The sequence below is a fragment of the Martes martes genome, assembly GCF_963455335.1.
Source record: "Martes martes genome assembly, chromosome: 6".
Taxonomy (NCBI): domain Eukaryota; kingdom Metazoa; phylum Chordata; class Mammalia; order Carnivora; family Mustelidae; genus Martes; species Martes martes.
The window spans coordinates 30,582,621-30,597,827 of record NC_137893.1 but is presented as its reverse complement, the minus strand read 5'-3'; the positions used below and the strand labels follow the sequence as shown (position 1 = coordinate 30,597,827).

At 33.6% G+C, this 15,207-nt stretch overlaps 1 protein-coding gene across 1 annotated transcript in view; it reads right to left on the bottom strand.

Annotated features, from left to right (window-relative positions):
- Window positions 1–15,207, bottom strand: part of ASCC3 (activating signal cointegrator 1 complex subunit 3) — a 341,793-nt gene that overhangs the window by 118,139 nt on the left and 208,447 nt on the right. Inside the window, exons 19-25 of the mRNA XM_080806019.1 lie at window positions 14,760–14,924; window positions 12,956–13,042; window positions 11,922–12,098; window positions 8,245–8,470; window positions 6,631–6,785; window positions 3,982–4,080; window positions 2,594–2,762 (exon numbers count right to left, since the gene is read on the bottom strand). Coding sequence (XP_080662145.1) covers window positions 2,594–2,762; window positions 3,982–4,080; window positions 6,631–6,785; window positions 8,245–8,470; window positions 11,922–12,098; window positions 12,956–13,042; window positions 14,760–14,924 — 1,078 coding nt within the window. The remainder of the gene's footprint in view (window positions 1–2,593; window positions 2,763–3,981; window positions 4,081–6,630; window positions 6,786–8,244; window positions 8,471–11,921; window positions 12,099–12,955; window positions 13,043–14,759; window positions 14,925–15,207) is intronic.

Genomic DNA, 15,207 nt, shown 5'->3' with positions numbered 1-15,207 from the left:
GAAAGGAGAATTACAGACCAATATCCCTGATGAACACAGATGCAAAAATTCTCACCAAAATACTAGCCAAGAGGATCTAACAGTATATTAAAAGGATTATTCACCACGATCAAGTGGGATTTATACCTGGGCTGCAAGGTTAGTTCAACAAACGCAAATTAATCAATGTGATACAATACATCAATAAAAGAAAGAACAAGAACCATATGATACTCTCAATAGATGCAGAAAAAGCATTTGACAAAGTACAGCATCCTTTTTTGATCAACACTCTTCACAGTGTGGGGACAGAAGGTACCTACCTCAATATTATTAAAGCCATCTACAAAAAACCCACAGTGAATATTGTTCTCAAGGGGGAAAAACTGAGAGCTTTTCCACCAAGGTCAGGAACATGGCAGGGATGTCCACTATCACCACTGCTATTCCATACAGAACTAGAAGTCCTAGCCTCAGCAATCAGACAACAGAAAGAAATAAAAGGCATCTGAACTGGCAAAGAAGTCAAACTCACTCTCTGCAGATGATATACTTTATGTGGAAAACCCAGAAGACTCCACTCCCAAAGTGCTAGAACTCATCCAGGAATTCCACAAAATGTCAGGATATAAAATCAATGCACAGAAATCAATGTATAAAATCTATACACCAACAAGAAGACAGAAGAAAGAGAAATTAAGGAGTTGATCTCAATCACAATTGCACGAAAACCATAAGATACCTAGGAATAAATCTAACCAAAGAGGCAAAGAATCTGTACTCAGAAAACTATAGAATACTCATGAAAGAAATTGAGGAAGACACAGAGAAATGCAAAAACATTCCATGCTCATGGATTGGAAGAACAAATATTGTGAAAATGTCTACACCACCTAAAGCAATCTACACATTTAATGCAATCCTTATCAAAATACCATCAACTTTTTACAAAGAAATGGAACAAATAATCCTAAAATTAGTATGGAACCAGAAAAGACCCGGAATAGCCAGAGGAATGTTGAAAAAGAAAACCAAAGCTGGTGGCATCACCATCATTTAAAGCCTTTATTTCTAATTCTGGACTTCAAGCTCTATTACAAAGCTGTAATCATCAAGACAGTATGGTACTGGCACAAAAACAGACTCATTGATGAAGAGAATGGAATAGAGAGCCCAGAAATGGACCCTCAATGCTATGGTCAACTAATCTTTGACAAAGCAGGAAAAAAATGTCCAATGGAAAAAAGACAGTGTCTTCAACAAATGGTGTTGGGACATGCAGAAGCTACATGCAGAAGAATGAAACTGGACCATTTCCTTATACCACACATAAAAATAGACTCAAATGGATGAAAGATCTGAATGTGAGACAGGAATCCACCAAAAATCCTTGAGGAGAACACAGGCAGCTACCTGTTCAACCTCAGCCACAGCAACTTCCTAGAAACATTGCCAAAGGCAAGGGAAGCAAGAACAAAAATGAACTATTGGGACTTCAAGATAAAAAGCTTTTGCATAGCAAAGGAAACAGTCAACACAACCAAAAGATAATTGACAGAATGGGAGAAAATATTTGCAAATGACATATCAGATAAGGGGCTAGTATCCAAAATCTATAAAGAACTTGTCAAACTCAACACCCAAAGAATAAATAATACAATCAAGAAATGGGCAGAGGCCATGAACAGACATTTCTGCAAAGAAGATATTCAGATGGACAACAGACACATGAAAAAATGCTCTATATCACTAGGCATCAGGGAAATACAAATTAAAACCACAATGAGATTCCACTTCACAGAGGTCAGAATGGCTAAAATTAACAAGTCAGGAAATGATAGATGTTGGTGAGGATGCAGAGAAAGGGGAACCCTCCTACACTGGGAATGCAAGCTGGTGCATCCACTCTGGAAAACAATACAGAGGTTCCTCAAAAAGCTGAAAACAGAGCTACCCTACAAGCAATTGTACTACTGGGTATTTACCCCAAAGATACAAATGTAGTGATCTGAAGTGGTACGTGCACCTTAATGTTTATAGCAGCAATGTCCACAATAGCCAATCCACGGAAAGAGCCTAGATGTCCATCAACATTTGAATGGATAAAGAAGATGTGGTATATATACACAATGGAATATTATGCAGTCATCAAAAATTGAAATCTTGGCATTTGCAACGATGTGGATGGAACTGGAGGGTATCATGCTACGTGAAATAAGTCAATCGGAGAAAGACAATTATCATATGATCTCACTGATTTGAGGCATTTGAGAAACAATACAGAGAATCAAAGGGGAAGGGAGGGAAAATGAAAGAAGATGAAACCAGAGAGGGAGACAAACCATAAGAGACTCTAAGTCTCAGGAAACAAACTGAAGATTGCTCTAGGGGAGGTGGGGTGGGAGGGATGCGGTGGCTGGGTGACGGACATTGGGGAGGGTATGTGCCATGGTGAGCACTGTGAACTGTGTAAGACTGATGAATCACAGACCTGTACCCCTGAAACAAATAATACATTATATTTTAATAAAAAAATAATAAAAACAAACACACAAATAAAACAACAAACAACAACAACAATATCAATGATTCAAGTTACAATTCAATATGTTACCTGTATGGGGAGGATGTCTCTCTGGTAGAATCAGATGTTGAAAGTTGATAATACATACAGCCTCAGCTCCTAACCATCTATCAGACACTGCTCGGATGTAGTATTGGGAAGGCAAAGGCTCAAAAATAGGGATTGTAAATACCAGAAGTTGAGCTTCTTTACTAATGACCTAATGTGAAATAAAGTCTCAAGTGAATATGAATATTCTGATATCATAAAGGCCTTCCTAGTCTAGTGTTAAGAAAATGCTATCTACACCAACAGGTACTAAACAAGAAAATATCTTGGGTTTCTAAATAGCTGAGATAGGCACGCCTAGATGGCTCAGTCATTAAGTGGCTTCCTTGGACTCAGGTCATGATCCCAAGGTCCTGGGTCCTGGGATCGAGCCCCACATTGGGCTCCCCGTTCAGTGGGAAGCCTGCTTCTCCCTCTCCCACTCCCCCTGCTTGTGTTCCCTCTCTCGCTGTGTCTCTCTCTGTCAAATTAATAAATATAAATAAAATCTTAAATAAATAAATAGCTGAGATATTCAGGCACTTCAGAAATTTATATGTAGTTCCCTTCTGAGGATATCTGATATTGTAGAAAGTAAAATTTATATACAATTTATATTATTGATATATGTATATCATCATGTACTAACAGATTACCAGTTTGACTCACTATCAGAATTTCCTAAATTTCTATTCATTAAATTACTTAACTTACTTAACTTCATGATTTTTACCAAATTATTTACTTAATATTTTTCTTTAAATTTTACCATGACCTAAAGTGGACTAACAGAACTTAGCATAAATAGAAGGTAATCATGAAAAGAAACACTGCTGTGAAATTCTACTGCTGTCTACCCAGGGTTCCCTGCCTAAAGCTTGTTTTCTCTTTGATAACAAGAGAAATCATGGATGAAACATCAAAGTTAAAGACATGCTAGTATCAAATTGAGTCTTTCTTTTAGGATTCATGGAAAATTTTAAAAAATGCTCTTTTCATAATGTGAGTCAATATTCTGTAGTATTTTTTGTAACATCTAAAGTATTAATTTTTATTTATTTAATTTTATTTATCCATTACATTATTTATCCCATCCATTTGACATATTTTACTCCTGTGCAGGTCATGCCTTGAACCATGATAAAGATTACAGTTCAATTTCTCAACCTAAGATCACATTGAATATATGAATATAACATGCAATTCCTGTTACCTTTGAAACCAAACAGAAACATAAAAAAAAAAAAACCATAAAAAAAAACATTAAAAAAAAACATAAAGCTTTAAGGGCACTAAGAAATTACAAAGAAATAGATAAAAACAGAAATTATTTAGTTTGTATTTTCTCCTTTCTATGATAGCAACATAATAATAGATACACCCATGTTTACCTGTTTTTTCAGAACTAGAAAATACTCTGAATGATAAATATGATCATTTGTAGGATCTTCTACCCAAATCCACCAAGGTTCTCCTACTGTCCCATGGACCTAGAGGAAAAATAATATTCTAATACTAAGTATATTTTAACTCAAGTAAGGGATATTGTTTGCAAATCCAGCACCTATTCTGTTTCTAACAACTTTACTGATACATAATTTACATTAAGAAGTTTACTCACTTAAAGTATACATTTCAATGGTTTTTATAAAGCTTTTACAACCATCTCTATAAACTTATTTAAGAATTACCCCCCAAAAGAAACCTTGCACCCATCTCCGGTCACTACTTATCTTTCTCCATTGTCCCAACCTCCAAGCTTGACAACAATAATCTACTTTTTAAGGTTTGCCTGTAGTGGAGATTTTATATAAATGGAATCATATAATATGTGGTCCTCTGTGACTGGCTTTTTTCATTTACCATGTTCTCAAGGTTCATTCATGTTCTATCATGTGAGAGTACTTCATTCTTTTTCACTAACAAATAATATTCCATTGGAGAGATAGATATACTGTATTTTGTGTACTCATTCTTCTCCCTCTTTTTTTTTTTTTCCTAACAAAGCCCAGTCTTGTTAAGTGTTCATCTCTCTATTATGTGACTCAGGAAAAGGTGACCTTGTCTCTCAGAATGATTTTGGAGAGCCCAAGCCAATCAGCTTATAGTATCCCCCTTATAACAAGCAGCTTGTGGTAAGGGATAGGCACATGGCCAATCCTATTGCAATCAGACTGAGGAAAAGTCTTATGGTTCATGCTCTCGGTTGATGAAGTGGGGGTGTGTTCACCTTTCCCTGTTAAATGTGAACAAGGAAGCACAGAAAACATTTGGAAAGTAGCCAAGAGTGTCAGGACAGCAAAAAGATGGGCCCTAAATGATGGCATTAAATAGATTCAATCACCTTTGGGGCCTATTCTACTAGTGGACCTTTTATTGTGGAAGATAATATATTTTTTTTTGCATAAGTCACTTTAAGATAAGTCAGGTTTTCTATTCTTGTAGCCAATAGCATTCTAACTGAGCTAAAGTTAACACTTTACACAAACGATTAAGTACTCTATCTTACTAATGAATTAAATCAAACTGTGGAAGATTTTTTTATGGATACTGACAGAAGAAAACTGTGAAGAAAGGGAAATAAAACTTTTATGGATTTTAAAAACACTCTATTATAAATATAAATGATATATGAGTATTGGCTTAACTAATTTTATATTTTATATAAAATTTAATGTTTACAGAAATATTAAATATAATTTTATATCATTTAGCTCTTACAGAATTTGTGAGAAAGATTATTATTATTATTATGCATGTTTACAGATGAGAAAACTGAAGAAATTACTGGTTAGGACAGTTTAAGACCAGTGGTAGATTTAAGACTATGGTTAGTTAATTTTTAAGCATGTTGATGAATAAAATTAATTTGTATTAAAGATACATTAATAATGACAGGTAATGTAGAAGATATTTACTTATACTAAATCAGAAACTTAAAATAACCATGTAAAGAAGGTACTGCTATTACAGTTACGGATTTCCTTGTCTTCCTCCACTGGCTTCTTGAAAGAAAGGACTGAGACTTACTTACTTTTGTATCTACAATCACTGCTCTACTATAGTCTTTGTACAGCAACTGCTGCAAAGACAGACCTTAAAAAATGTTGACAGAATAGAAAGGGGATCCAGAGTAGAACTTCATGTGTGTGTGTGTGTACACATTAAATATATATATATTTAAGATTTCATATATATGATATATGGAAAAATAAAGCTAAAATATAAAATATGGTCAACCCTTGCACATATTTTCATAAATGATTAGATTCTGAAATAGTTATGTATGGGAATACCAGGGTGGGGAGGGTGTCACAACCAGATGTGACTAATTATAAACATAGTTACCATAACATCTAAGATTTAGAAAGAATAGAAAGGGCAAACAGAGAAACAGGAACGTGATAGGTGCCAAGTTAGGACATTTTCAAGAAAGACAATGTATAGTGCTGAATATTCAGAGAACTAAGGAAAATAACAGAAAAAGTCATTATTATGGCAACCAGTTAGGTTTTGGTGATCACTGAGAAAGCAGTCTCAGCAGGAAAGAAACTGGTGACCGGGAGGAAAATATAGAATACTCTTTCTACACATCTAACAGTAAATAGAAGAGAAGATTGATAGTTTGAGGAATATTAGGATTTTAAAAGGGCTCTTTTACCACAAAGAATCTTGACTTTTTAGAAGGATAAAATGACAGAGTAAGTAGAGCTGGCAAAAATGAAGATAACAAAATTAAAGAAGACAGAATTACACAAAGTCTTTATGAAAGTGAATTCACTAAACTATTGTTCAATGTTGAACTTTCAGGGTACCTAAGATGTTATGAAGAGGTCTCATTGGTTGCCATTTTAATATATTACATCATATTTTTCTTGAGGATGATAGTAAATATTACTACAATGCCTTAAATGAATCTTCAATACGTATTCTTTTTAGAGTTTTCTATTATGTCTTAAGGACAGATGTAAGGAGGTATAGTCGAACCTGCAGTACAGACATTTTTGCTGACCACTGATATAGATATTTTCCACTTTTACCTGATCATTCCAAGTAAAATCAGGACAGATGCTCAGTGTCACTCGGAGGACAGTCCGTGTGATGGGCTGAATGGATGCTTCCATTGTAACAGAAGGAATCTGATGAACACACTGTTTGACCTTGAGTCCAATATTCACATGATGCAGCATGTGACCTGTAAGGAAAACATCACACAGAAGAAATGTGTTCAGACAGAAAAAAAGCAATATAATCTGACTTGTAAATGGGATTTCAGAGAAGGTGGTTTTATTGCTTGTTTTATGATTTGCTATGTAGAATAGTTGACATTCTTGACCTGGCATGTTTGAATATTTTGTAATAGTTAACTCGAATTAGCAATTCATAGCTCTGAAAACCAGTATCAGGGTTTCTTCAGCTATTAATAGGGTTCTTAAAATTACTGAGACTTGACAGTGTTTAAACTACTATAAACAGTCCTACTTTTCTCCTAGTTAGCTCATGACACATTAAAAAATTCAGCATTTTGTGAAAATAGCTATTAATTTGCTCAAAGTCTACTTCTCAACTCTATAACCATGATGGGAAATGCTTTAATAATCAAAAACAAATCACCCATCCAAACTCATTTCCAGAAAAAAATAAAGCTAAAATATAAAATATGGTTAATGTAGCACAAACTTAATCACTTGTGCTCATTTTCAAAAATTACTAGATTTTGAAGTAGTTATGTATGGTAATGCCAAGGTGGGGAGGGGGTCACAAAGACTGACTGTGACTGACTATAAACATTTTCCTACTTGAGTCCAAGCAATTAAGTAAAAATAGACAATATTTAATAGTATCAATATTTCTTAAATATCTTGGTTCTTCATAATACAATTTTTAAGGTATGTTTATGAGCAAATCAAAATGTTCTATGTTCACCAGAATTTGAAACTAAAGTGGTTTTCCTTATTTTGATAAAATATTTACATCTTACTCCATTGTAAGTAATCTTAATTTCTTTAGTTAATATCCTTAATTTCTATTTTTATGGATACCTTCTACCATTCTGTCTTCAAGTATTCTTACTATACAAGTGAAATAATTATCTCAACCTCTCTTCCATCATTGGACCTTTTGCCAGCAGTAGTCCTCCCTCTTATTTCTTCTCAGCCTGACTCACTTCATGTGTAATGTCTATCCTATTCAGAATCCGAAATATTTTTTTAAAAGATTTTATTTATTTATTTGATAGAAATCACAAGTAGGCAGAGAGGCAGGCAGAGAGAGAAAGAGGAGGAAGCAGGCTCCCCGCTGAGCAGAGAGCCAGATGCAGGGCTCCATCCCAGGACCCTGAGATCATGACTGGAGCTGAAGGCAGAGGCTTTAACCCATAGAGCCACCCAGGCACCCCCAGAATCTGAAATATTAACTAATCGATACATTGTAAGTTTGTCCAATAAAATGTTAAGATATCTAGAAATGTATGTAGGAATAGTTTTTCAACATGATATGATAAAAGGAGAACAATAAATGCTATTTACATACTGATACCAACTGGATTTAAAATGGTAAACAAGTTTATCTTAAGTATGAAAATGCAGTTTTCATTTATATCTAATAAAATATTTTATTTGTATAGAACAATATATTAAAACGTTTCTGCTTACCTATTTCATCTTTCCTCATGTCTTTCAGTTTATCCACAGTAAGATTTTTTTCTTCTAATCTTGTTAGAATGTGTGGTGGTAAGACTGAAAACTGTCTCAAAGGGCTAGCCCAACCCCAAAGCCTCTTGTCAATGACTTTACTAAGATTCAGGAGCCTGTAGGTCATGGCAGGCCAACGTTTCCTCAGAGCAATTTCAAAAAGAGCACGAACAATTCTAGCTGCATTCTGAAGAACAAAAGGGGGGTTGGTGGTTAGGTACACTGTACTTTTAAATCTGTCATTCATGCTCAATTTTAAAAGATGTATGCCAAATGGCAGCCTTTAATTGTGGGCAACATCTATCTCATATAACCTCAGTTATCTTCATTAGTTCTACATAAGAATAATCACATCTTTCATAGGTGGATGTTATCTTGTTAAATCACAGATGCTAGTCTCATATCCAAGTTCTTACGAGGCTTGACCCTATGCCCCCTAACCAGAAACGAAGGAGGAAGAGATAAAAGTTATGCGTAGGACTTAGAAGGTTGTTGAGGCCATCTAGAATATAAGATACAGCCAAAGATACCCTTGGGTATATTAGGGGGATGATTAAAAAAAAAGTCTACTTAGGGAAATAAAGAAGACTCTGGGATCCAGTAAGAAAGAAAAATTAGTGTGAGAAGGGTGATAAAGGAAATCCTGATGAGTTCAGCTACCTGTATTAACGGCTCCCTACAAAACAAGCAACACCTTAACTGCTTTATGTATCTCATTTAATTTGTATGCTATCTCCTTTAATCTTTATGGCAACTGCATTCAATTTGTCTTGTTATTATAATTTTATACATGAAGATAACAGAGCTTGGTGAGGTTAATAATTTGACCAAGATCACACAGATAGTTGGTGTTAGAGTATCTATTCAAAGCCAGGTCTAAACAAGACCAATTTAACCCCAAGGTTGTAAATTCGGTGGTCAGGAAAACTTCATTAATAGACATACAGAAAGGACTGAAGCCCTTTTAACATCTCTACAGTTAGTTTCCTTTTGTTTTGCCTTCTTCCCTTCAGAAAGTCCTTCAGAAAGGACTGAAGCCCTTTTAACATCTCTACAGTTAGTTTCCTTTTGTTTTGCCTTCTTCCCTCTATTACTAATGCTGCAGGTTATTTTACTGAAGATTGTTTTTTAAAGTCATGAAGTTGGGAGATAACCTCACAATCTCAAATGACATCTATTATTTGAAAATGAAGAATATTAAAATCTGGTCAAAATCATAAAAAAAGAGATAAAAAAGTGGAGATTTTAAATAGCAAATAGGTGATCTGGCTTGAAATTACAAGGTAAAAAATGATCACAAGAGTTAAGGGCTTTGGTTTTCCATTTTATATAAAATATATATTTGTCTCTTGACAGATTTGACTACTTTTTTTTTACAGTATTAGAAATTTAAGAACAAAAATAGTATTTAAAAGTATGACAGCTGTTCTGATACCCAATAAAAATTACAGGATGACTCTTATTTGGCCCAGAGAATGATAAATAAAATGAACATTTTGATTACTGTATCTACCAAATAGGTCTTCCGACATCACTCCTAGCTGCTCTTCTAAGAAGATGCCAGGCTAAATTTCCCAACTGTGTTTGAAAGTATGTTATTTTTCTATGTTAGATCCTATAGTTGTTCCCTAAAAGCTAAAAGAAATGGAAGAAGAAATCCCGTGTGAGATATAGGCAGGCACTTTAATCTGGAATGATATAAATGGGAATAATGATCAGAGTACCTAATACATGCAGTTTAGAGAAGTTAAGTAGAGGCTTTATAACATCATAGAATATTTGAGCTAAGGATTTATCTCAGGGGCTAAGACAATCAAGTTTTAGAAATAGAGAAGGGATGACTATTTTATAGAGCTGAGAGGGTTGTTGTGGAACTGTTGTTGGTAGCTTACGTTTAAAATATAAACTCAACAGTAATTTATCTAATGCATTCAAGGATGATAGACCCACAATAGCTATTTAAGGAAAACAAGGACGCTTTGAGATACAAACTTAATTTTCCAAGACTGACTTTCTGGGCACCAATCATAATTGCCTAAGTTCTACACTGAAAAGCAATTTATGTGTCAGTCTTTGATAATATCTCCATAATCTTGAATCAAAAAGAAATGTGACCAGATTATTCATCTAGAACCCAGAAAAGCTTTAACTTTTAGTTAAGCTATTAACTATTTCAATATAAAATCATTAGAAAATGTAAAATGACAACATCATTTTTCACAAAAGCAGATAAAACAAGTTAGAAACAATGGTTCCTATACAAGTCACAGGGTTTAGAGATTATAAATTATATATAACTTTTCTATGGCAGGAAATACATGTGTTCTAAGATACGCCAAAAAAATTTTTTTTCCGCCACATCTATAGATGGTTTACACAGTATATAAAATCATCACCTGGTTCCTTGGTTACTTTGATTAAATTACTGAATTCATTCAACTTGTTTACCAATATATCTTGGTTCATGTTTGCAAATACTTCACATTTACAGTTATTTCAAAGTACTCCTGAGTACTCATGGCTGTTAATAATAATTTATTTAACACAAACATATTTTTCTATATGAAGTTTTGAACAAAATTACCAACATAAGATACACAGCAGAACAGTTTCTATATTTAAAATAAGATTAAGCTTTTATTTCTCTTTAACTTAGAGGAGGCACTACTCAATGATAAGTGATGAAAAAGGGATTCTTTTTTATTTTTCTTTTAATTACTGTATAGTTAACATACAGTGTTATATTAGTTTCAGGTGTACAATACAGTGATTCAACACTTCCATACATCAGTCCGTGCTCATAACAACAAATACACTCCTTAGTCCCCATCACCCATTTCACCCATCCCCCCTCTCCCACGTCCCCTCTGGTGACCATCAGTTTGTTCTCCATAATTAAGAGTCTGTCTCACGGTTTGCCATGAAACAATACCTTTTTCTCTTGAAAAAGGTATACTTGATAAGTAAAAAGTATTTTTTTAAAAAACATATCTAGAAGGAAAGCCTCATTTGAAAGAAAAATACTGCAAAAAATAACCTGCTTTACTTCACATGAGTGAATACATAAATGGTTGGAATATAAAAACATAACTACTACAGCCTTTTATCCTACAGTATTTTAAAAAAATACATTTAATGAGCTGTAATTTAGGGAATATCATCGGTAGGGAAGAAAGATTACTTTCTTTATTAGAGACTTATCAGACTGAAAATATGGTCTGAGGTACTGCTATGAAGCCTTATTTAATGGTTAAAAAAACTTGTTTTTATTTCTAACATTTGGGTTAAGTTACAAAGGTTCCACAATCTTTTATTCTGCTTGCAATATTCTTGTATTTTGCTCTTTGTAAATAAAAGAAATGAACTTGATCGTGTAAAGCAGAAAAAAAATTTTGGTATCTTTAAACTCTAAGCAACATCAACAAGAACCAAACCAACCACCAAATCCCACCTTCATTTCTGATCTAATAGTACAGAGGGCATAAAAAATGTGCAAATGAAACAGAACCAGTTCTGCAATAAAATGGTACTTGGTAGCATGTCACAGTGCAATGCATTCACAGTATAGCATGAATGAATATCTTGAGCCTCTGAAACTAAACAAGGAAGAGCAAACAGGAAGGGAGTAATATTCTTACCTGTGCAACATATGCAGAATCTGATATAAGGGAGAAACTGTCCATCTCTCCTCGGCTGATGTAAGTTTGAAGTAGGATGTTTATTTTCCCATAACTGTTCTCTACACCTCCAGGAGCTGCGAGTTCACAGAAATTGTTTAATAAGGCGTCTAGCTCTTCTATTTCCTCTTCTCTGACCTGGAAGAGTCAATGTTTTTATAAGATTATTTGGGCTGATTTACTGAAATTTTACATATTGAAATAAAATCACATTGCATGTTTTTTTAAGGCTTCCATTTTTCAACATTTTTCTTTTTTACACTAATAACATAGTAATTTTTCACAGGTAGCTAATAAAATACAATAAGAAACTATCTTGAGGCTGATGCAATTACATTTTATTATTCATCACCAATATTAAAATTGCCATTGACATATAAAAATTTGATATGCCACAAAAATTAAATCTTCTGACCTCACCATCCTTCAGTTGATGAGATTTCATATTTTATTTGACCAGAGTAAAACCTCTGCCCAAATGGATTAGGGCAAACTTGAATTATCTTCAAATGCATTCATTATAGTCATATATTTTTATATGGTATAACACATTCATAGCTTAAAGCTGTGAAGTACTATGATTCACAGTATTAAAGTTTTCACTGTTAATAAGATTAAATTATAATACGGGTACAGAAATACTCATATCTAAGTTTGAATCATGCATGTCCTTTATATTTTCTTCAGTGAACCTTATATTGCAAATAAACCAAAATCTACATACTATATTCTCTGCCAGTTTCATTATTGCAAAACCTATTTAAATTATATTTGATTTGCAGTAGAGAGCAAAGAATAGTGTCAGGAATGACATAATATCATAATCTAGGATAGTGGACACTGTTGATAAATGGAAGAACACTGCTGGCACTCTAAATGCGAAGTGCCATACCACTTATATTGTAACGGGAATAACAAATAATTATAAGCTTTTATAAATGAATGAATGTATATAAGCCAAAAATGCATTTGATTCAAGCTTCAAATAATCTTACCTTGATTTGATCAAATTCTTCAGCTTTGGAGACGATAGCAAAAATATCACTTTCTGTTTTGTGAGCATCAAAGAATTCATTGAAGGTCTATCAAAGCAAGTGTTATATTTGATTAAAATAGACGATCCAGTGAAATATTTTCAATTAAAAAGTGACTAGAAAATCACACATTCTTAAAGAATATTTGAGCCCTACACAATGCAGAGTTATTATGTCTGTGGTATACTATCCTTTTTTTTTCTTTTTTACTGTAGTATACACTTCTTGACCATTGCTTTAAACATCATCAAATTCAACAAAGACTAAAAAATTTCCTTAAACATAACTAGCTGGAGAGGACCTTTAGAAGGAAAAAAGATCAATAAAATCAGTTATTAAAACCTACATTATATAGCTAAAAAAAATGTTCAGCATAACTGTCTGGCCTTGGTTAATTTTCAGCATAGGCATGTGGAAATCTGTACCATTTGCCAACTTTAAGCTGAACATATCATATAAAATTCGGTGAGGAATAACTAAAATTATGCCACCTGAAAATTCTGGTGAAGGCCTCAAAATATTACTAGTGACGGCATATACAAATTCAGGAAACTGGGAAGAAAAAACATCAGTGGAAGACCACACAGAATAAAGACAAAACTGAAGAAGGGTTACAGTTCTTGGCAGAGCTACAAACAGGCAGAAAATACGGTTTGGCAGTAACATACGACCTAGCGGGAAAATGAGGAAGGTTACTTAGTGGACAAAAGGAGTGCAAGGAAGCACGTGAGCAGGTGATAGAAGCAGGAGAGAGCTAGGGGCAATGTTCTGGGTTGAGGAAGATCAGATCACACCTGTGGGATGATACATGTTAAAAGAAGAAACCTAAAGTGCTGTACAAATACAAGATTTATTTGGGGAAAGATGAGGAAAAGCTAGTAGGCACACAAAGGTGTTTTCTGAGACGTGTAAAATGCATAAGGATGTGTTAAATAAGTACAAAACTTCATATTGGCCTAGGTTTTCATATTTCTGAAGAAATTTCACTTTAGTGATTTTCTATTATATTTCCCTTCGAAAAACATACTTAGGTATCCCAAAAAATGAATATAAGAAAAAAGATTCAAACTCTTTCTCTATAAAAAGGAGAGTAAAAATGTGTTTTAACCCATCTTGGTCTTGAATTTAAGACTGCCCTCACAGGTAATCCCTGTTATGTTTTTCCGTCTATTAACATATGTAGGTATATATACATGCATGTAAACACACATAAAGACATGCATATGTTCCTTAAAATGTAAATATTACAGTGGCATCCTATCTTACTCAAGATTACATTAAACAGCAAAAAGTTAAGGCTACACTGTAGTCTAAATTATCTTTGAAAACTCTTAAATTGCCCAAATAGTACAGCTGGGTGGACGTGATAATTGCAGTAGTTTCTCTAACTCTTTTTATTTCTCTCTAATCTACAATTAATTTTTCAACTTTTATTCACTGATATCATTAAGCCATCATCTCCTGCTTAAACTCATTCAGGCATTCATTCCATAGACCCCTACATGCTCAGTGTTTTAGCCTTGGGTATGCCTACGGCTTAGGATATACTCACTGAATGGATGGCAAAAGGGTCCTTATTACTTAAAGTCTTATTTTTCTCTTCTGTTTACTGAATTCATGTTATTGAAGTCATGTAAGTTAAATGCACTTTGTTCTATTAGTGCTTTTTAAAAAAATTGCCATTAATACAGAATTTTGAAGTCTAGAGAGTATTTACATCTAAGAGCAAACGTATTATTGTATTTGTTACACTCAGTATAAATACCTCAATGGTGTTGTATTTAATATAGTAGTGGCTGGCAGTTCTACCCAAATCAGTGGAGGAAAAATACCCCGTTCTCTCTTCAAAACGAATCATCCGAGCTTTGTCTAATTTTCGACCAACTTCAATGACCAACTGTTCTCGATGCTTTGCTAATGTTGGGTCAATCTGCAGGAAAAAAAATATATATAAACATTTGAATATTTCTTTAGAGAGTCATCGTTTACAAACATATACTTATTTATGGAAATTAATTTTTTGTTGATATTTAGTTAGAATAAAATTTCTTATTACAATTTTTAAAGAAGTACATTTTTATAAATTTAGGACATAAATAGAAAATATTTTAATCCATTCGATAAAGTAAGCCTTAAAAATTCACTAAGATTATCAATCTTTATTATGATATCTTTAGGTAGTAATATTTTAGAATCTAAAATTCTTACTTTTA